The sequence below is a fragment of the Ambystoma mexicanum genome, chromosome 2p (assembly GCF_040938575.1).
Source record: "Ambystoma mexicanum isolate Mex_15411 chromosome 2p, UKY_AmexF1_1, whole genome shotgun sequence".
NCBI lineage: Eukaryota > Metazoa > Chordata > Amphibia > Caudata > Ambystomatidae > Ambystoma > Ambystoma mexicanum.
Genome location: NC_090923.1, coordinates 15,869,479 through 15,892,037, shown reverse-complemented (window position 1 = coordinate 15,892,037; position 22,559 = coordinate 15,869,479). Strand labels below are relative to the sequence as shown.

Sequence of the window (22,559 nt, the reverse complement as noted above, 5' to 3'; positions counted from 1 at the left end):
TAGCTTCAAATACATCATAACATAATGACAGTCCTGGCACCTTTACAAAAGGCTTCCCTTTCAAGGATAAATACTGTGTCTCATCCCACAGGATCTCCCCACTACCTCCGCCTAGCCGATCCTCCCGCAGTACACCACCCCCAGGCTCAGGATCAGGCAGCGTCTGCCTTTCCCTGGCCACCTGGGAGGAGACTTGAGGTAGGGGTATAGTGAGGGATCCGCAGGATTCATTGCGGCACCCTTTGCATGTATGCATACACCCTTGGCAGAAAGGAACAGAGCGACACCTATGAGAGAACAGCGTTAAGACAGACAGGAAACTGCATATTCAAATGCGCTGAGCCAAGTGAATGGAATAGTACGGGCTGGTGCATGATATTTTAACATGTGTTATGTTAAAACGTTGTTATTTGGTGCCAATACCAGAGGGCTTCGAAGCACTCCAATTAAGGGAGTGTTCTATGATAATAGTACAAGGTGTGTTGAACACATACGTCTACGGAGTCTTGCCGGTAAATAGAAATAGGCATGTAACAGTTTTTACAACATGTATGTATGCCATGTTCACATATACATTACAGTATGTTATGTTATGATGCTTTATACCACGCACCGCTGCCATTTGCATGGTCTCCAGGTGCTCACATGACTCTGTAAGAAAAGTGGGTGGCGTTGGTTAGTGAGCGAGCAAGGTATAGGGTAGAGGTTGTGCTCATCTGCTCAGGCATGCAGAGTCAGGAGAAACTGGCGTCTGTGTGTGTGTGTCAGCATTCTGGGTGTGCTTTGTTGTGTCCACTGGGCTGGTTGGGTCCGGAGGGAGTAGCGCTAACTGTCAGGTTTGTTTGTTGTTACCAACTGTTTGGTCTTTTGGCGTGGTTAGTCGGGGGTGTCTGGTTTATGAGTTTTTGTGGTATGCAGTCTTTCCGTCAAATACGTTTCCAACTAAACCTTTACCATCGAAACGTATGTAATGGATAAATATGCATTGAATGCATATTTGTGTGAGGTAAAGGGTTAATTTTGGTTGGGGTGGCTTTTTAAGGGTAAAAAACTCGGGTTCACCCCCCCAAAAATAAAATTAAAAAATGCATTTGATGCACATTTTTTCGTTGGATAATTTTCTATGCATTTTCATTTTGTTGGAAAGTTTTCAATGTAAAGGCATGTCACCGTTTTTGTGTGTAGTTTTGCTGGCTCTTTTGGGGGGGTGTAGTATGTGAGGGGTATGCAGGTGTAGAAAAGAGGAGGTGGGGTGGTTCGTTTTGCTCTGTGTGTGTGGTTGTTTTATTGTTGGTTCTTCAATATTTGCTTTGGTCCCAGAGTATGGTTTGTGACTTTAGTACAGCTAAAGATCTTTTGTTTATTGCCAAGGAAAAACCATTTAATGGAATGCAGAAGAGGATGCAAGTCCCTTATGCAGGAGGGTGAGGGTTTAATACAGAATGTAGGACGAAAAGTAATAGTCATGTTTATGATCAATTGGTGATTTCATGGATTATTGTCTGAATTCCTGCAGGTGCAATGATGGCCGAGCTTCCTGTGCCCTCTGAGGAACCTGTGCATCTGAAACATCTCCAAGACTTGGCAGGGAGAGACATGCATGACTCGCTGAGTGAAGGTGAGCAGTGAGGGACTATTGCGGTGTCGCATATAAACATCCTGCGTACCCTACTGATGCATAGCTTACAACAGAGGCAGGTACAGCCCACCTTGCCAGCCACCCGTAAGCGTGTATATAAGTGTGTACGTAAGTGATTTATAAGTCACAAACCTAGTTGGAAAACCATAGAGCACTGTACAAAAGGAGGAGTGGACTTCTTGATGCTCTTCCCAATGAAGGATAGATGGGTGATGGGGCCGTCATTTGGGAGGTCATTCAAGTATAGTGTGGGCTTCTCTAGTAAGTGCAAGATCGAGCCAGCTTTCAAGATGTTCTTCAGGATGGAGGCTGGAATGACGTTCTCCCCAACTGCTACAAGGATGTGTATGAGCTCTTCCAGTGGTAGGGTCTTGACCAGCAACCTGCGCAACACAATTCTGAGCAGGGCCGTGGGGGCAAACCATGACCTGCAGCCTACTAATTCATATCAGTGACACATCTCCCAGATTTGAAGGGGAGCAAGTTAGGTGACACACCAAAGCTCAGAGGGCAAACCAGTATACTGGCACACTAGGCATTCCTGCCTGGCAATCATACCAATGCCTGTAGCATGAGGTACTGTCAACCTTTGCTGCCATGACACTAGTAGCCAGAAGATTTGGGATAAGATGCGTTAAGCGCAGCTGTCTTGCATGTGTGTGGTGGGCTGCTTGTGAACCACGGAAGCAGCACGTGTTGTGCCCTAGGTCCATTTCCCGCATCTTGGAACCCGTGGCGCAAATATCAAACACACCTTTCCCTTAAAAGCAACGGTGTGTGGCATTATCAGTAATGCCATATTGGTTACAATGTGGGTAGCTGACAAAAATAGATTTCACTTTTCTGTGAAGTGCACTCTGAGATGATTAATCCCTTTTGCATCTTCATAACCCCAGACCAAAAGAATAAACATTGTACTGTAAGAAACCAAAGGGTGTTTCACCCGCTAGTCCTCGGGGGCTTGTCATCAAGGTGGCCAGGACCTGACCATCACTTTTAGATCCAGTTCGTGGGGGTTGGGGAGATCTCCTAGTTGAGTGGTCTTCGGGGAGCAGGGGTGAGACAACCGATGGTGAGATGCAGTATTCCCCTATTTCCCTTACCGATGACCCATCCTTTTTTATCAGATCCCCCAACGACCCAACTCCCCCCTCACCTTTTCTACACAAATACTGGGCCAAGGAAGAGGGCGACTGAGAGTAAAGAGGCTAACGCTTACACATTTCATTGGACATGTCCCGCTAATCGGGCCAGGCAAAGTCAGGCACTTGACTTTAACTATATACTTCTGACACCTATTCGCTCTCCCCACACGGAAAAAAGGTAGAACATAGAGGCGCACTCTGAGCATGGTGGAACACGAGAAGGAGCACAACTTCCGGGGCGAAGGTGAACCTACTGGAGCAGAACCACCATCAGAGGGACAAGAGCAAAGGGTAGAGAGACCCAGGAGATCCTTGCAGAAGGTTGCGTTGCCTCCGAAGAGCAGTGAATGATACGTGGAGAAGGTCAAATCCCAGACAAGAAGACTGCATTGTGTTTCAAAGGCACCAGCGACCTTCCCGGGTAAACGACAGAGTTGGGGAGGCGAGGCCAAGCCTGTGGTATTAACCTTGACACGTGAATTGAAACAGAAAAGATAAGAAAAGCATGTACACAGCCGGTGAATTGGTGAGTGATATGAAAGGCCAGTGTGTGTTTAAGAAAAATTTAAAGTGAAACAATATATCACACAATTGAAGGCTGCCCCTGTGTGGATGAGATGCGAAGGACGGCAGACCTGTGAGGAACTTTTAATTACCGATAACTGTGAAGCCAGCGATGCAGTGCAGCAGAGTGGTGTGGCGAAAGGAAGTAGCCCACTCGAAAGTCTCAGCGAAAGGTGAATTGTGTGTTATAAAGTGACAAAGTGAATGAACTCTAAAATGCGTAATGGTTAAGAATAATCCTGACAAAAGGGGAAGTGACAAGGTGAAGGTTGAACATTCGTGCTTGTGATACCGAACTGCACAGAACAAGAGACACTGGGGTAAATAACACAAGATTCTGATCTAAAAGGAAAGTTGACTTGGTCATGCTGAGGTTTATAGCAAAAGCTTTGCGCATTCGAAAGTCTTCGACATCAGGAAAAGGTCCAAGCCCCAATGAGGGAGAGAACGGAAGTGTGATAAATTAGGGAAAGGGAACCCCTAAGAAATGTCAGTTAAGCTTGGGGAGGGGAACCCCTACAAGTGCTGTGATTGAAAGGTCCGGGCCCGATCGAACTTTTTGTTGAACTGTGAAAGAACTAGTGAAAGCTGGAATAAGTGATTTAATGTGGAAGGCCAAGAGGGCCTCAAGCCACATTTTTTGGAATAGCCTTTGTTTTGAGAACATGAGCCAGACTGTGTCGTCCTGTTTATGGGAGCCGCCTTACTCCATGCTGTCCAACGTGGGAAGGAGAGCTGACTGAGCCACATTGATTCTTTATGTTACGACACTGATTTGCATACATATTCCCCTTTACACACATTTTGTATAAGAGATAGGGCAGACATTAGGTTTTGTTAGTATAGGCCATCTTTGTTTTGACAGAGACTGACTGGGACTGTGTAGTGTGTTTCTTCATTATTTTGATGAGAGAGGATACGCCGATCCTAGCTATAGGGCAACGTAGGAGTTTTTCCAAACCCCGAAAATTGAATAAAGGTTTTGAAATTGAATCTATTTTGTCAGTGTCATACTTGTGATACCATGCCTACCTCATAGTACACAGAAATAGGACTCTTTTACAAAAGGCTTGAGTCTTAATTTAGAGAATTTGCAATAATACGAGGACCAGAGAACCAGTATTACTGTACACAGTGGCGCCATACATTAAGCAGTGTGTCGCCACCAACAACTGATCACAGGTAACCTACAGTTGCTGCTCCTTCCAGACTATGAAGAATGTTGAGCATCCATGTCCATTACTGTGGCACGGAGAAGGCCCAGTCCCCTTTAACTGTCTATATTGCTGGACACAGTCTTTCTTTCATGCTTATTACTATAGTTCACATTGTGCATTTCCAACAATAATAAGTGAAGGCCTGTGCAGGACAATGTCGAAAGATTCAAACGAGCTGCATGCAACTTAAAACCTACAAAGGGGTTGATGTGTAATGCTACTCAACGTTGATTACAGCAATAACGAATGTGGATGGGTCATACCAAGAACTCACTATACCAAGAAGAGAGAGAGATACGTTTTTTTCCTAAAAGGCAATAGAAGGAGAAAGATATCCTCTGGCCAAACCATAGACATACTTCCCCCATCTCTATGGAACTGTAAGTGTATGAAACTACCTTGGAAGGCCTAGTGAGGGCCATGGGGAAGGAGGAGAGCTCACCAGTACTCAGGAACTGCCAAAACCGGTCCAGAAGAGAGGAATCACCTTTCTGGAATCAGGATGAAGCTAGTATAGTATAGCTAGTATAGTTTTCATTTAAGTTTGAGGGAGGGAGATAGGTCCGGGACATAGGACAGTGGACTATTTGTTTCTTTTGACGGACATCCTAACACTGTACTTAGTTTTGATTGAGGCTGGGAAACCCCTCTCAGTCATAGGTACAGATAGTGTTTCCACTTTATATCCTTTCAATAAAGGTTTATGCCCACAAACACATCACCTCTGTAGAAGACTACAGAGTCCCATGGTAACATGAGTGGAGATGGTATCCCCCATTTACACATTAATTCCACTGCAGGTAAAAGCAGTGAAAGGATTGCAGGAAAAGAGTAAAATAGTGGGGACATGGGGTTGCAGCTTAAGGTTTCATGGAGGCTGGCCCTCCATAAAAACATTCCAGGTCAATGCAATGAAACATCGAAGGCTGTATTCATGTGTCCCCCGGTGGGATACCGGGGGACTACCGTACCATCTCCATCGGCCGATATCCAGGTATTACCGGGATATTACTTGTGGTGGAGACGCTGGTAAATCCCCATTCCATAGAGTCCTACAGGACTCCATGGGATGGGGATGCCACAATCACAGTCACCGGTCAGACCTGCCGATAGATCTCAGCCCCTACCGGCAGAATTGGAGTTTGCAGGTCTGGAAAGGTGCTTGTACACGTTGTTACCGGCACCTTATTTCCAGACGGGCAAATATGTAATGAGTCCAATGAGCCCAGTAGTCTGTTCACTTAATTTTTAAAGCAGTTTAGCAACTCCACAACAGAATATGAAAACACTACCTATAGAACTAATAACAACAAAGTGTCCATGACCCGGGGGTGATTCCATTAACGAACTTTGGGCACATAACATTAAAAAGAAGGACATCAACCTTAATTACCATGAGTTGGGTGTTGTAAAATGAAAAAAAGGTTTTAAGTTGCAGAACATGTCACAGCAGGTATTCTAGGCAAGTCTTGGTTAGGAAAAAGTGAATGGAAAATGTCGATGCTTAGTTCGAAACACCAACCATGCACATGCCCAGTAGGGTTTGCAGTGACATGGGCCTTCGACATTTTTCTGCACAGTTAGGAATCTTCCGGCTTCTGAAGTGTTTCCAATAAGACCATAGCACTGAAATCAGAAAGGCTCCGTACCTCTAACCGTGACAAGCAAGACACTTCACATGAGGGCATTTGGGAAGTTCTACTATGGAGGAGAACGAGCCTTTATCAAGACTTTACATGGAAACCCATCAAAATGGCCACGTAGTTCTTCAAGTGCCAGATGGTGCCTTTGAGGAGCTAGAAGAGTTGCTGTGACAGCACCGTCTGTTCCAATCAACAGCACCCCAGTTGCATTGAGCAGTAACATGGAACATTTTGTTGTAGGGTAATCCAAATCCAAATCTTTTGCCAAAATTAAAATGCAACTTTACAGAAAAAGATAATGTTTACAATCAGCAGCACATACTTTGCAAGACCAGCAAAGGTTTGTCAAGTTGGGAGCAAATCTAGAAACATGTTTAGGAATAAGGTAAGCCCTATTTAAAATAAAAATTCTGAGTTAGATTTGTGGCTTTAGATATCTTAAAAACCTGTAGTCACATGTTTTCCCAAGTAGCAGCAATATATTGGCCGAAGAGGTCATTAAACCAACCATTTTTGACATGGAGATCCGCAGGCAACATGTTGGAATTGCAGATAGAGAATTTATAGATCACTGCAGCCCTAGTGGACATATTTGTTAGACGATTCGGAAATTGCCTGGAAGGAGTTTTGTGAAAGATTTGGCAATGACAAGATAACAACTCTATCATCTTCATACGTGGAAAATCGGAATCATATCACCTGTCATCAGTCATATCAGTGATGTCATCAATGACATTTGTGATGTCATCGTTGATGTACTGGGTATTAGTCTTAGCAGTGCACGGTGGTGGCACGAGTTATGGTTGCTTAGCTTACCATAACTGGCGAATTTCAGGGGGTTTTCGGTTTTACTTGTAACCATAATGTCCCTTTAACAAAGTTTTCTCACTGAATTTCATAGGTTTTTATTAGTGCAACTTAACCATAACGTCCCTTTAACAAAGTTTTTTCATTGAATATAGATACATAAGAAATATGAAATCCAGACCTGTGAAGGCTGAGAAGGCCAACAGATGCAAGGGGCACTAACCCAACAAGGCCCATACCTACTAATAGGAAGAAATGCCCACGACAGTGGACAGGCAGTTCAGGGTAAAATGAGATCAGTCATCATAACATACATATACTTCATCAAATAATATAATGTATGATTAAGGAGCTGTATGTCATTTAAAGATATTTCATTCAGCAAGATGATTGAAGGGAGTTGCAGAACATTTAATTGGCGAGTGAGTTGTATCTCTGGCTCGGTCTCTGGATTTGGCTGACACTGGCTTGTCTTCAGAAGAGGAAGGGTTGTTGAAGCAGCTACAAAAGGCTTTTTGTGTATTACATTTTTCGTGGAAGATACTGAGATGGGTGAGGATACCAAATCTGCAGATGACATAGAGGAAGGAGTGGAGACATCCATGTGGTTAGAATCAACTTCATGCAGTATTGGGAGCCCCAGATTCTTTTGTAGGGCCATTAGGAATAGTAATAATCATTTTGGCAGGTTCTAATAATCCAGTAAAAAAATATTGAGGGAGCTTTCTTGTTGGTGTTGTAGGAGGCATGTAATGAAAGGTCTTGGAGCCTGGTTAGATGATGCATATTGCGGCTTTACTCGATGATCCCCTAGCAACTCAAAGGTTGGGCATAAAGAGGTGCCGAGAATTATGGGAATCCAGCTCTCTAAAAATGTAATGGGGTCATCACCTCCCTCTTTATTTAATATTATTCCTCCTATTGCGATCTTCCAACTCTGTGTAGTTGTCCTCCAGTTGGTGTTTTCACAACTGCATTTGCTCCATACCCTATAGCCTGTCCTCTGCTGAAGAGACATCTTCCTCAACTTCCTCAAGTCTTTCAGACAATGCTTTTATATCATTTGTAAAGGTCGAAAATCTTCTTGAAAAGCCAGGGAACGTTTATCCAGAGTATTGATGGATGTACGAATATTGGTGAGTTCCGCAAGCATTTTTTCTAAGTTCATTTCCACCTTGGATGGACCAGCCGCATTCATAAATTAGGTCAGAATACAGATGTGCGTGTTGTAGTGGATCCCATGCCAATAAATACTCTGACATCCTGGTAGGAACAGATAACTCCTTTACTTAGTTCCAGGTACATTTGATCAAGCTCATCAAGTCAGGTAAGTATAAAGACAGGGAATCATCCACCGACATCCTCTCTCAGTACTCACATTCTCTTTACAGGCATCCATAGAACCCACTCATAACACAACATTCTCTCACTCTGCATTCTACATCAATCACTCCCAACATTCCATGCATTCAGGGCAGGGTCCAGGGAAGACTACATCACACCATATCTTCCCCCTCGACAACAACAAGACAACGCCCACAAAGCAAGAGACATACACCTTACATACACACAGTGCTTCCCAGCACACGTACATCTCTCAACTCTTCACACTGGAACTCTCAACAAGGCACCCAGACAAACCCTGTGACCGTCCTCACCTAGTGGAAAACATTTCTGCACCGTACAATGCGTCTGCCTTTTTCTACTGCGTGAGGCAGCGACACCAACAACTAAATATAATATACCACTTCAAATCTCCCAGACAACATCAGGCAACCAGCCCCACACCATATCTGCCCATCACACAGTGCACTACACAATCAGCATACACTGGGCTCCCACACGACCCGCCAACCTTCACTCACAGCTCACTGATTGGGCACTCCACATGTGTTCCATTTTACATGGCAGGGTATGCCAAATGTCCGGTTAGCCAACACCACAACAAAAGAATACTCCAAGTGCCCAAGTGTCACCACCCCACAAGACGGCTGTGTTCAATGAACCACCTCACCACACTCCTCACTACTCATCTCCATGTAGGGAAGCCAAAACAACCAACACCACCGTACACATCAATACGTTATAGAGAAACACATATTATCCTCACTAAACATTACTTGTATTGCATCACACTGTGCATTTTATACTAAACTGTGTATCATATAAACAAAACCTCCTCATTGTTTATCATTAAAGTCCAACCTTTGAAAACAAACGTTACTGTAGCAAGTTTCACAAAACTCGATTTCTCAATGTTCTACTCCACCTAACCAGTCCATACTAACTACATTTTATTATCAAAATCCAGCTATGGAAGGAAACGGTTAACTTACTACGCACACAGCTCTAAATCTCCATTTACTGCACACCAAACAGGCTCTCATTAATATTTCGCAAACCTCACATCACAACTAAACTTAGCCTATACTCTATGAACAACACATCTACTTATGATATAACTAATAGAAATAGTGGATCCACATTTTATGACTCTCTCTCTCTGTTAAAAAAAAATGATCTAAAAAATCTCAAAAAACCCAGATCCAATTCCTGCAAATGTTGAAAGGTAACTACATCCTGGCAATTCTACAACAGCATCAAATATAAGGCAGAAACTTGAATTCAAAGGTACCTCCTTCGTCATCTTTTCCTCCGGCACTTACCTACAACATTCTTTACATAGCCCTTCACAATACACAGTACCACTGGGACCACTGGGACCATTGGGACAGTTGTGCAACTCCCTCATTGTCCCTCTCGCCTCTCGCCTTTGTATTGATTTTCTTTCCCCTCAGTACTTGTATCCCTCTTTGTTAAAAACTCACTTGTGATGTAATCATATTCCGGGCCTCCTCTCTTGATGGGACACGTTACCCTTCCTTTGGCCAGGTCACCACTGTGCACCCAACGTCCTTATTCTTACTGTTCCTCTGATTGCAACGGCACTGTGAGACGCCGCCTTACTTGAAGCCATTTGTGCAGAGTTCTCAATGCTTTCCCAGTTCTTCTCTCGCAGCGCCATCCTTAATGTGAACGCTTCCCCTATCTGAAGAAAGAACCTTATGATGAATGAACGTTACGTTGCAATGTAAACAATCACACAGTGATGTCTCGCTACACTTCAGTGATCGCTAACTCCCGCAGGCTTCTACCTGATGTCACCACTTCAGGTGAGCCGCCGGGGAGGAGAGAGCTCTCTGCCCCAACGGTCACCGCGACCGCAGCGAATCACCCTCTGCCCACAACACTGCTCCACAAGAACGGTCTCCTGTGCCACATCAACCTCAGCTCTGAGGCCGCACACTGTCACACGGCAGCCCCACAGGGCCGCTCTCCACTCTTCAAGAGCTCCCAAACAGCTCAGAAATCACTGCCGCACCATAAGCTCAACTGAGCCTCCTCTGCAAGCATGTGCCGCTCTCCGCCTTCAACATACTCCCAAACAGCTTGGAAGTCGCAACTTCTTTGCTCACCCTTCAGACATCAGGTAAACTTTGATAAAAGTCATGCAACCATGGTTTGAATTCCAACCATCAATGAATTCCATGGCTAGACGTTAAAGTGAAATATGACAAGGACACAGTGATGTCATGAAGAAGATATATGAACCTATGCTGAAACGATATAAAAATACTGAATAACGAGTTAACCGAAGCACTAGGAATAACATGAACCTGAAGCTAAAGTAATCATGGATCTAAAAGAAGTGGAAGTAACTTACTGACCAGTAACTGTAAATACCCTGTAGCGCAAGGTAGAAAGACAATGTATAGAAGCTTGCTTCAGAAGAATATATAAAGTGGCAGGACGGCCATATTAGGAACATGGACGACGGCTCACGTTGAATGTAACCGTGCTACCTCAGAGACAGGCCGAGGCTGTAAGAATCAGGAGATGCAGAAAAACAGCCCTGTGAGCAGACCCGATGATAAGTCAAGGTTGGCCCGCAGCGAAGACCATCAATGCATCCACGTGTGCATTCCGGGAGTGCATGGGGTCACTGACCCAGGCCCTTCTTGCGAACATCACGCAAGTGCAGCAGCCTGCCCATGGCCCAGCCAGGGGACTGATAATAGACACCTCCACCACGTCATCCCCTCCCACCTCGGTGCAATCAAGCCCTGTGCGCTTAACGCGCAGGAGCGCACGGCGCTCGGCCATGGCACCCCCAGACCCAAAAGTCGCAAAGAAATGACATTATGGGAAATGACAAAATGTGAGGAACTACAATGGTGAAGGCAACACTGTTTGTTGCACACATGGGGACATTTGGGGTCTGTGGGGTGGGTGAGGGAGTTTGTTGGCCTATTCACTGGGGTATGTGGGGTGGTTGAGGGAGTTTTTTGGGGGGTTCTGGGAGGGGGGAGTGGGCACAGTTTTGCTGTTACAAATAATACACAAGTTGTGATGAGAAAAATCCATGGCTGGACATTGTTATTTTTCGTGTTCATCCATTTAATGTGTTACGGTGTTCAGTGCCCAACCACCAACATTCCCTTTGTGCATGTTCACATTGGCCCAGTGTCTGACTGACACAAGTCATTCATCATCCCTGTGTTTCAAAAGTATTTGTCAATTAGTGCTTGGCGTACAGCATGGCCGTCCCTTGCATCACATACTGGCAGGGGGGCTCCTTCGCCTCCGTCTCCATCCCCTTCATCCTCACCCGGCCCATGCATGTCAATGTCAGGTGGCAGTGGTACATTCCTCCGGAAGCACATGTTGTGCAGCATGACACAGGCCATGGTGATCTTTGCCACCTTCTCAGGCCTATATAGGAGTGCCCCACCAGACCTGCTTAGGCAGCGGAACCGCGCCTTCAACAGGCCAAAGGTCTGCTCAATCACAACACGGGTACGCGTGTGCACACGATTCTGCGGGTTCCGCACAGGGGTAAGTAGGCAGGCCTCAAGGGATATCCTCCACCACCTGCAAGCAGATACAAATAGGTGTGTGTCACTCTGAACTGCCACCTTCAGGGAGCACGGTCATGGCAGCAGCTATTTGGTGTGGGCATGCACATGTCCCTGTACGTGTACCAAATAGTCACCTATATGGAATGTATACTGTAAAGAGGTGTGGAACACTGGATGGGGTTGAATAGATGATGCAGGGTGTAAGCATGCATGCTGAGGCAGATGTGCTGTGGCAGTGCGACAATGTTTAGCCTCCAACTCATGCTGTATACTCTTCACTATGCATGGTCACACTAGCCGCATTGCTACAGTTGCCATCCTATTCAGTCATGCATTGCTTGCCATCACCATGGTGCCCCGGTTGTGCCTCTTACTTGTTGTCATCCATATGCATTATTTGTGATATGTGGCCCAGTGATGTGTCAATTTTTCGTTTGGCTGGGTCAGGTGAGGAGTGTTTAGCTCTGCATTCATTCTCCACTCACTGGCTATTGCCACCCAGGTGTACTATTCACCCCCCCTTTCCCACCCTGGTGAAGTATCCCCCCCTTTCCCACCCAGGTGCAGTAGCCCCCCCCTTCTGCATCCGCACACATGAATACCCCACAGCATGGCCATGGGCCTGTTGTGCAACTCACCGAGCAGCCAGGCACGTGGTCCAGCATGTCGCTCCATGTGACGGGGTAGCGTGGAGTTGCGCAGTACCATGGCATCATGTGTGGATCCAGGAAATCGGGCACAGCAATGGGTGATGATCTTGCTGGAGTCACATACCATTTGCACATTGATGGAGTGGTATTGCTTGCGATTGCGGTACACCGCCTCTATGGCATGGGGGACTACCAATTCCACATGGGTGCAGTCGATGGCACCAACACAATTGGGCATGCCTGCCAGTGCATGGAAGCCTACTTTGGTTTCGGCTATCTCCTGGGCAGTCCGTGGTAGGGATATCTGGGTGCTTGCGTGCTTCAGGAGGGCATCCAGCACTTGGTTCAGCATGCGTGAGAATAATGGTTGTGAAATGCCATGCAGCTGGCCCACTGTGTGTTGGTAGGTGCCTGTGGCCAGGAAGTGTAGCACAGACACCACCTTTAGTAGTGGGGGGATGGCAGTGCGTATTTGTATGTGGCTGGCAATGTCGTTCTGTATCATGTCCACTATGGTGGTGATGGTGTCACGGTCCAACCGGTACAGGGTGTGGATCTGCTCAGGGGTTAGGTTGAATGGGCTGGGTCTGGTGCAAGGGATTGGTGGCTGCCTACGAGGCGCTGGTGGCTGCGCTGGTGGTAATTGCTGGGCCTGTCTCACCCTCCTTCTCCTCCTGCGTCTCCTCTGTGCTGCCTGTTCTTGCTGCTGCTGTAGTTGTTGTTGTTGTTGCTGTAGTTGTAGCAATATAGGCATGTCCTCCTGCGCCATGATTGCAAATGCTAGTGGTAGCATTTTGGTGTAGGAAGGGGTGTGGTGTGTAGGTGTGCTCCTTTTGTACTGGGCCACTCTACATTGCCTACACCTGTGGGGGGGTTGTGGTGTGTGGGTGTGCTCAGTTCATGCTGGCACAGCCTCCTTTGACTGCACCTGTGGGGATTGTGTGCACCTGTGGCAGCTGCCTTGTATCTTGGTTGCTGTTTGCGGGTGGTCCGCGATGGTTGTTTTGCCGGCATCATGCAGCCCGTTATTACCGGGTTCGTGATGCCGGTATTTGCATGTTTGCGTGGGTTGTAATTGGCACCTATTACCGGCATGCCGGTATTTCCTGCCTGAAGAGGCGCGTGTACGCGCCTATGCCGCTATTTGCGGCACAGTAAATAACGGTGCCGTTAATACCGGGTTTGTGGGTCAGAATGCTACGGAACGTTAAATGATTTACATACCGGCATAATTTTTCCCTTACCGGCATACCTCGTAATGAGGCCCAAAGTCTCTTGTCTGATGTATCACAATCAATCAAAACAAAAAGTTCCTTCAATAAGTATTCCTTGTTGGCCGATTACCCTTCGCCTTAGGATCCCCCTCTGCCGGGCTTCGATCCTTCTCTCAGTGTTGGCCTCTGTAAGCAACTCATGGTGGCAACAGTAGAGACAGACACAAGTGATCACAGTTTAAGGCTGTTTATTAAACTGTAATGTTAGGTTGGAAAAATGCCTAATCAAAACCTAAATCTAAGATTGGAGCAAGCTTTGACCATCAAATTATAATAAAGCAGTCCTTGTGGCGTCTTGTCAAATAAAAGGGCCTATACTAAGAAAAACCTATTGCCAATCCTTACGCTAAATACAACCAAAGAGTGTGAGATAGCATTAACAGGAAAGAAAGAAGTGTGGGATAATATTCCTAAGAAAGAAGGAAGTGTTCACAAAGAATAGGTCAGGATGAGGTAGTCGGTGTCTCCTCTCCCCACGTTTTAAGCACAGGATAAGGTAGGATTCTGGAGCACAGCACAAGCTCGAGCTTTCCCAGCACAAGCCAACAGTTCCGCTTTTAGGTATCAGGGCCTTCGGTGGTTAAGTCTCCTTTCTACAAAATGTATTTTGCCACTGTGTTGTGATGTATTCAAAATAATAAACAAAAGTTATTTTATGCTTGCACGTTGGGTGATGCCTTTCACCCTTGGATCCCCCTCTTCCGGGTGCAGATCTCTAGAAAGTTCCTTAATTGTACCAGGAACTCCGATAGCTATGTTTTCTTGCTTTCAGGAGTCTGACCGGTTTAAAGTATCATAACAAAGATTCAACAAAAAGTACTAGAGTTCTTCTCTAGTTTTATTTGGGTGATAGCTCTTCACCCCTGGGTTCCCCCTCTTCCGAGCTCTGACCACTCCTGAATATCAGCTTCTCTTTTTCAGGTTCACTCTGGCATGTCATACATTCAAAGGCTTTCCCTCTTGTACTTTTCTTTGTTGCATTCAGGGGTCGGTGGGTGTTGGCGTCTCACCCTTGTATCCCCCTCTTACAGGCTCAGATCTGACTCAACTGGCTTTCAATGCAATTTTGTTGGTGAAATTCGTGAATCTTAATGTTTTTTTTAAATAGTTCACTGTGGACATCCCTCGGCCAGGTTCACTCCTATCAACACATGTCATGGGCACTACTCCCGAGGGGCCAGGACTGGCCCAGCGCCCTCGGAAGCAGACCCGTCTTCCACTACTCCGGACCCAGCAGACCCCTACAGGGGCCCTTTGGACCGTGTCCTGGCACCTTTGGCGCCAGGCTCATGTAGGGTTTCAGTCCCGGCGCCAGAGGCGCCGGGCTCATATTGATAAACAGTGTAATAATGCTTGGGTGGACTTACCTGAGGCAGACCATGCTGCATATTTACCCAGAACAATCCAGTTTGGTTGAAGTCCCCAGCCATCAGGGCTGGGAGGAACTATTCCCTCCATTCAGGAACTCTTTTCTTACCTGGGTGGAACCGGTGGAAGAACACACACTGGAAGCACTTCTCTGCTATTTAAACCACGCCCGATGGAAAACACGTGCTTCGTGTTATTCTGCAGCAGCAGCAGGACGCTCACCGAGTCGGCTCCTGCATTCCAGGTCCAGAGTCATCTTCAGCTTCCGCGCAGCAACCTGTGGATGAAGAAAGACACAGAACAATACTTACCAGATCCCGGAATCCAGTCACCGGCAAAACCTGCAAAGAATAAACATAAGGTTAGAAAAGTGCAACTCGCTCGCAGCCGCGCCCGCTTACCTGATCCATCCGTGATTGCAACGGAGCTAACCGCGGCCTTCTCTTCGGCAGCTTCTCTGCACCTGAAAGGCAAAGGACATAATTAAAAAGGGGTTCGGGTGAAGGCAGTCGCATTCATCTTAACTTACCAGTTTTTGCACGCGCAGAAGTGGCCGCATCAACCGCAGCATCCCGGCACCTGAAAACTAGAAAAAGGACATTATTAGAGGTGCCATTAAAAGCGGCCAACGATCATTATACTTACGTGCATCGGCGCGTGCAGTGGCAACGGATATAAAGCCCGCAGCATCCCGGCACCTGAAAACTAGAAAAAGGACATTATTAGAGGTGCCAATAAAAGCGGCCAACGGTCATTATACTTACGTGCATCGGCACGTGCAGTGGCAATGGAAAACTACGCCCACAGCATCCCGAGGCCTGAAACAAAGGAAAAGGGGCATTATTGAGGTGCCCATCTTTTAAAGCCTAAAGACTACAGTATACTTACAGGCATCCGCTCGTGCAGTAACGGCGGCATCGCTCTTCGGCATCCCAGCACCAGTGCCACAACTAAGGCCGCAAAAGACTTGAGCCTCAACACTGAACTCATCCAGTGACGTAACTGGAATCCACGCACCCCTGCACCAGACGCAGGATGGAGAGCTCAGCATTTATACGCCTAAGGTGAAAGCTCGCCGAGACAAGTAGAAAGTTAGGCTGTGGGAGAAACTGGCGATTGGTGGGAGAAGGAATCCCATCAAACGGTGATTAACCCTTTTTCTTCCACCTGCAGAAAACTTACCCTGCAAGTCAGACATTCGATAAGAGGAAGCCCAGTCCTGAGAGTCGTCCGAGCTCTACGCTTCTCAATTGAAGAAACGATAGCAGCCCAGCCGGGATCAGCGCCTCCGTGGGAATCAGGTGAGCGTTACAGAACGCGAAGCCCACCAATAACCTCCTACCCAGGCGCTATGGAAACTTCCGACACAGACCAACTGGCCCAGTTATTAGGGGAATTAAGAGCTGAAGTTCATGCTGCCCGCCAGGAAACGAATGCCCTTAGGAGGGAATTGATAATATCAAAAAAACGAACTGATGATCTCGCCAGACAGTTATTACAGACACAAGCGGGGCAAACCTCGCTACCTAATTCAGGAGGGAGCTATATCCCAGCGGCTTCAGCCAATCCTGTTCAAATCAACCTACCCGGAAATGTGCCATTGGCACCGCCTGAACGCTTCTCTGGTGACCCTAAAAGGTTTGCGGTGTTTATAAATCAATGCCGATTGCACTTTCTTTGTAGACCTGCAGCCTTTCCGACTGACCAGACTAAGGTAGCCTTTGTGCTTTCGTATCTTAGCGGCAGTGCCGCTGATTGGTCGATCCCTCTGGTTACACAGGATGACCCGATCCTTCGTGATTTCCCGACCTTCCAGGCAAATATGGAAAGACGTTTTTGCAAGGCATTCCCAGGGGCAGGCCCTGGACAACGAACTCCTTTCCCTACGACAGGGCAATCAAGATCTTTTGGCCTACATTGCATCATTCAATAGGCTAATCGTGGAAACCAGATGGCCTGAGGACAAAAGAATCACGCTTTTTCACAGGGGTTTGCGTGGTGAACTCAAAGACGTCCTTGCCCAGGTAGTGAATCCTCCTCAGGATTGTTCAGAGTACATTGATTTGGTGGTCCAATTGGATCACAGACTACAAAACAGAAAGGCGGATCGATCCAGGTTTGAAACACGAGTGTTCCCTAAGCCTCAAAGTCACACCAAAGGAGTTGAAGCCGTCGAACCTATGCAAATTGGGGTTGTAAAGGGTCCCCTAACCCAGAAAGAACGCGACAGGAGACGACAAATGCAACTATGTCTCTATTGTGGAAATTCAGGACATTTTCTTCGAGATTGCCCGGTGAAACCACCTAAGAAGACAGTGGGAGCTTCTGATAAGAGTTCTGAAAAGCCTGAGCCGGGAAACGACCTTGCCCGACAAGTGTAGAGGTCCGCTTGCCGAGCGTAAAAACCAGTTCTTTGACCTCGCACTTCATAATGCCAATGGTCCTCGTAAACCCAGAGCAACCGGATCGTTTGCATGCAATTAAGGCATACATTGATAGCGGAGCAGTTGGAAATTATGTGGACCGCGAATTGGCTTCCAGGATGACCTTACCACTTTGTCCAAAGGTGGTTAAAGACGTCATTACCACGGTGGATGGGACGGAAATCGCCTCCGGACCAGTGACCCATACCACTACTGAAGTGACGATACTAGGCCAAGACGGGCATCAGGAGGTAATTGTGTTCGACGTGATCAAGGCTCCTCAATTCCAAGTAATTCTAGGGATTCCTTGGTTGGAGAAACACAATCCTCAGATTGATTGGCGAGCAAAGACGATAAAGTTCCCAGAGTGCACACCAACTTGTTATCCACGACCCAACATTGGCCTAGCGTCAGTAACGGCTGACGGTCCACAATTACCTCTAGAGTATCGAGAGTTCCAAGATGTTTTTCAAAAGGAACAGGCTAACACCTTGCCACCCCACAGATCATACGATTGTCAGATAGATTTGCTACCCGGTGCAACTCCCCCTTGCAGTAGGATTTACGCCCTTACCGAGCCTGAGGACCTTCATCTGCGACAGTATTTAGAGCAGTACCTAGCCAATGGCTTTATCCGTCCGTCGAAGTCCCCTGCATCCTCGGCTCTGTTCTTCGTACCAAAAAAAGAAGGTAACCTCAGAACCTGTATAGATTATCGTGCTCTGAACCAGATAACAGTAAAAAACCAGTACCCCTTACCTCTGATCCCGGAACTCCTTGACCAGGTAAAAAACGCCTGTATTTATACTAAGCTTGATCTCCGGGGAGCTTATCACTTGGTACGGGTCAAGGAAGGAGATGAATGGAAGACGGCCTTTCGCACTAAGTATGGGCTATTTGAATACCAAGTGATGCCCTTTGGACTATGCAATGCACCGGCCGCCTTCCAATATTTTATGAATGATGTCCTCAGAGAGCTCATTGATGTCTGCGTTGTCGTCTACATAGATGACATTCTTGTGTTCTCATCTTCAGAAGCTGACCATCGAAATCATGTTAAGGCGGTCCTTGAAAAACTTTGCCAACATAAACTTTTTGCCAAGCTCGAAAAATGTGTTTTTCATGTCACTGAGGTCGAATTTTTGGGATTTATTCTGACACCCAAAGGAGTCCACATGGACTCGAGAAAAGTAGACACTATCCTCAAATGGCTGTCTCCTACTTCCGTGAAAGGCGTTCAAAGCATGCTAGGCTTTGCCAATTTTTACCGTAGATTTATTCCAGAGTTTTCACGAGTGGTACAACCCATCACCGCCCTCTTAAGAAAAAATAAACGCTTTGAATGGTCCGCAGAAGCAGAACAAGCCTTCCAAGAGCTAAAGGCTAAATTCACCTCGGCGCCAATACTGAAACACCCACGCCCGGACCTCCCTTACATCGTTGAAACCGACGCCTCCAGCTTAGCAATGGGAGCAGTCCTATCACAAAGAGATCCAGAGACTAACCAACTGCATCCTGTGGCATTCTGGCCTCGGAAGTTCTCGGCGCCTGAGATCAACTACACCATCACAGACAAAGAGCTTCTAGCAATTAAATCAGCCTTTAAGGCATGGCGGCATTATCTCCTCGGGGCCAGACACACCGTCACAGTGATCACCGATCATCGAAATCTGCAGTATCTGAAAACCGCCAAGGCTCAATCCTCCAGACTGCTTCGCTGGGCTCTATTCTTTGCTGAATTTGACTTTGTGATCACTTATCGCCCCGGCAACAAGAACAGCAAAGCGGATGCTCTTTCCCGAATTGGAATGGGAGATAACGTTGCCAATCCAGAACCTGTACCAATAATTCCTGAACAAAGGATCGTGGGTCTGATTTCTTCACAATCCATTGAGGATATTGAAGAAAAGACTAAACAACTTGTAACCTCACCAGACTTACTGAACTGGTTACAAAAAGGAAAAGATTTCACCGTAAGCAATGACTTGCCTTATTTCCAAGGACGATTGTTCCTACCACACGCCGATTTACAAAGACAGGTAATCTCCTGCTATCATGATTCATTAATTGAGGATCACCCTGGCATTGCCAAAACCACAGAAAAGGTGAAGAGACACTTCTGGTGGCCTTCGTGGAGAAAAGACTTAAAGGAATTTGTGATGTCCTGCGGTGTGTGCGCTCAAAACAAGGGTCAGAAGAAGAGGCCGGCTGGTCTTCTGCAACCATTAGACATCCCACCGTGTCCCTGGCATACCCTTTCCATGGACTTCATCACAGACTTACCCTCCTGTTCCGGGTACAACACCATTCTTGTTATTGTGGACCTGTTTTCTAAAATGGCCCACTTCATTCCGCTAAAAGGCTTACCTTCAGCATCAGTCCTAGCCAAAGTATTTCTTGAAAACATCGTCCGGCTACACGGCTTCCCGTCAGTACTAATCTCAGATAGGGGGAGCCAGTTTATTTCCCACTTTTGGCGTAGCTGTTGTCGATTAGCTCAAATCGATGTAAAGACTTTCGACCAGCCATCATCCCCAGACCGACGGGCAAACCGAGAGAACAAACCAGACTCTCGAGCAATATTTACGATGCATGCTACAACAGTCGGAGAGTAACTGGAAGGACATCCTTTGGATAGCTGAATATGCTTACAACAATTCAGTTCATTCGGGTACCGGGAAGAGTCCCTTCTAAATCTTGTATGGGATTCATCCTCGAACCTCCAACCTTGATCCACCTCAAGATCTTGGAACACACCTGCCGTGGATCAATTGCACACCGTTATTACCCAAGCTTTTAAGGAAGCGACTGCACATCTACAACAAGCTAAAGAGAGGTACAAAAAAGGAGCAGATCAACACCGAAGCAATGCCCCTCAATACCAGGTTGGGGATCAAGTCTGGCTGTCCACCAAACATTTATCGCTTAAAGGGCCTTGCACCTTCAACCCCAAATACCTGGGACCAGATCCAATTACAGCCATAATTAATCCAGTGGCCGTTAAATTAGAATTGCCAACCCATATGAGAATACATCCTGTATTTCACGTATCTCTTTTGAAACCCATGCAACCTGGAACCAGATTGACCAATCCTCCAGAGCCCATTCAAGTGAATGGGGAGCCCGAATTTGAAGTAAAAGACATTTTGGACTCTAAAATCATCAGATCGAAGCTATTCTACCTAATCGACTGGAAAGGCTACGGACCTCAGGAAAGGTCATGGGAACCCTATGACCACGTCCATGCTCCTCGTCTAGTCCAGAAATTTCACTGAACCTTTCCCGATAAACCAAAACCCCCGGGGAGGACAAGTTTGGGAGGGGCCTTGAGGGGGGGTACTGTCATGGGCACTACTCCTGAGGGGCCAGGACTGGCCCAGCGCCCTCGGAAGCAGACCCGTCTTCCACTACTCCGGACCCAGCAGACCCCTACAGGGGCCCTTTGGACCGTGTCCTGGCGCCTTTGGCGCCAGGCTCATGAAGGGTTTCAGTCCCGGCGCCATAGGCGCCGGGCTCATATTGATAAACAGTGTAATAATGCTTGGGTGGACTTAACTGAGGCAGACCATGCTGCATATTTACCCAGAACAATCCAGTCTGGTTGAAGTCCCCAGCCATCAGGGCTGGGAGGAACTATTCCCTCCATTCAGGAACTCTTTTCTTACCTGGGTGGAACCGGTGGAAGAACACACACTGGAAGCACTTCTCTGCTATTTAAACCACGCCCGATGGAAAACACGTGCTTCGCGTTATTCTGCAGCAGCAGCAGGTCGCTCACCGAGTCGGCTCCTGCATTCCAGGTCCAGAGTCATCTTCAGCTTCCGCGCAGCAACCTGTGGATGAAGAAAGACACAGAACAATACTTACCAGATCCCGGAATCCAGTCACCGGCAAAACCTGCAAAGAATAAAAATAAGGTTAGAAAAGTGCAACTCGCTCGCAGCCGCGTCCGCTTACCTGATCCATCCCTGATTGCAACAGAGCTAACCGCGGCCTTCTCTTCGGCAGCTTCTCTGCACCTGAAAGGCAAAGGACATAATTAAAAAGGGGTTCGGGTGAAGGCAGTCGCATTCATCTTAACTTACCAGTTTTTGCACGTGCAGAAGTGGCCGCATCAACCGCAGCATCCCGGCACCTGAAAACTAGGAAAAGGACATTATTAGAGGTGCCATTAAAAGCGGCCAACGATCATTATACTTACGTGCATCGGCACGTGCAGTGGCAACGGATATAAAGCCCGCAGCATCCCGGCACCTGAAAACTAGAAAAAGGACATTATTAGAGGTGCCATTAAAAGCGGCCAACGAACATTATACTTACGTGCATTGGCACGTGCAGCGGCAACGGAAAACTACGCCCACAGCATCCCGAGGCCTGAAACAAAGGAAAAGGGACATTATTGAGGTGCCCATCTTTTAAAGCCTAAAGACTACAGTATACTTACAGGCATCCGCTCGTGCAGTAACGGCGGCATCGCTCTTCGGCATCCCAGCACCAGTGCTACAACTAAGGCCGCAAAAGACTTGAGCCTCAACACTGAATTCATCCAGTGACGTAACTGGAATCAACGCACCCCTGCACCAGACGCAGGATGGAGAGCTCAGCATTTATACGTCTAATGTGAGAGCTCGCTGAGACAAGTAGAAAGCTAGGCTGTGGGAGAAACTGGCGATTGGTGGGAGAAGGAATCCCATCAAACGGTGATTAACCCTTTTTCTTCCACCTGCAGAAAACTTACCCTGCAAGTCAGACATTCGATAAGAGGAAGCCCAGTCCTGAGAGTCGTCCGAGCTCTACGCTTCTCAATTGAAGAAACGATAGCAGCCCAGCCGGGATCAGCGCCTCCGTGGGAATCAGGTGAGCGTTACAACACACTGTATTTCGGGACTTTTGACTTTGCCAACTCTTTA

At 46.9% G+C, this 22,559-nt stretch overlaps 1 protein-coding gene across 5 annotated transcripts in view; it reads left to right on the top strand.

Annotated features, from left to right (window-relative positions):
* Nucleotides 1–22,559, top strand: part of LOC138566145 (zinc finger protein 282-like) — a 275,807-nt gene that overhangs the window by 198,056 nt on the left and 55,192 nt on the right. For all 5 annotated transcript variants that reach the window (XM_069643158.1, XM_069643157.1, XM_069643156.1 and 2 more), the window contains exon 4: nt 1,517–1,618. In XM_069643158.1, coding sequence (XP_069499259.1) covers nt 1,517–1,618 — 102 coding nt within the window. The remainder of the gene's footprint in view (nt 1–1,516; nt 1,619–22,559) is intronic.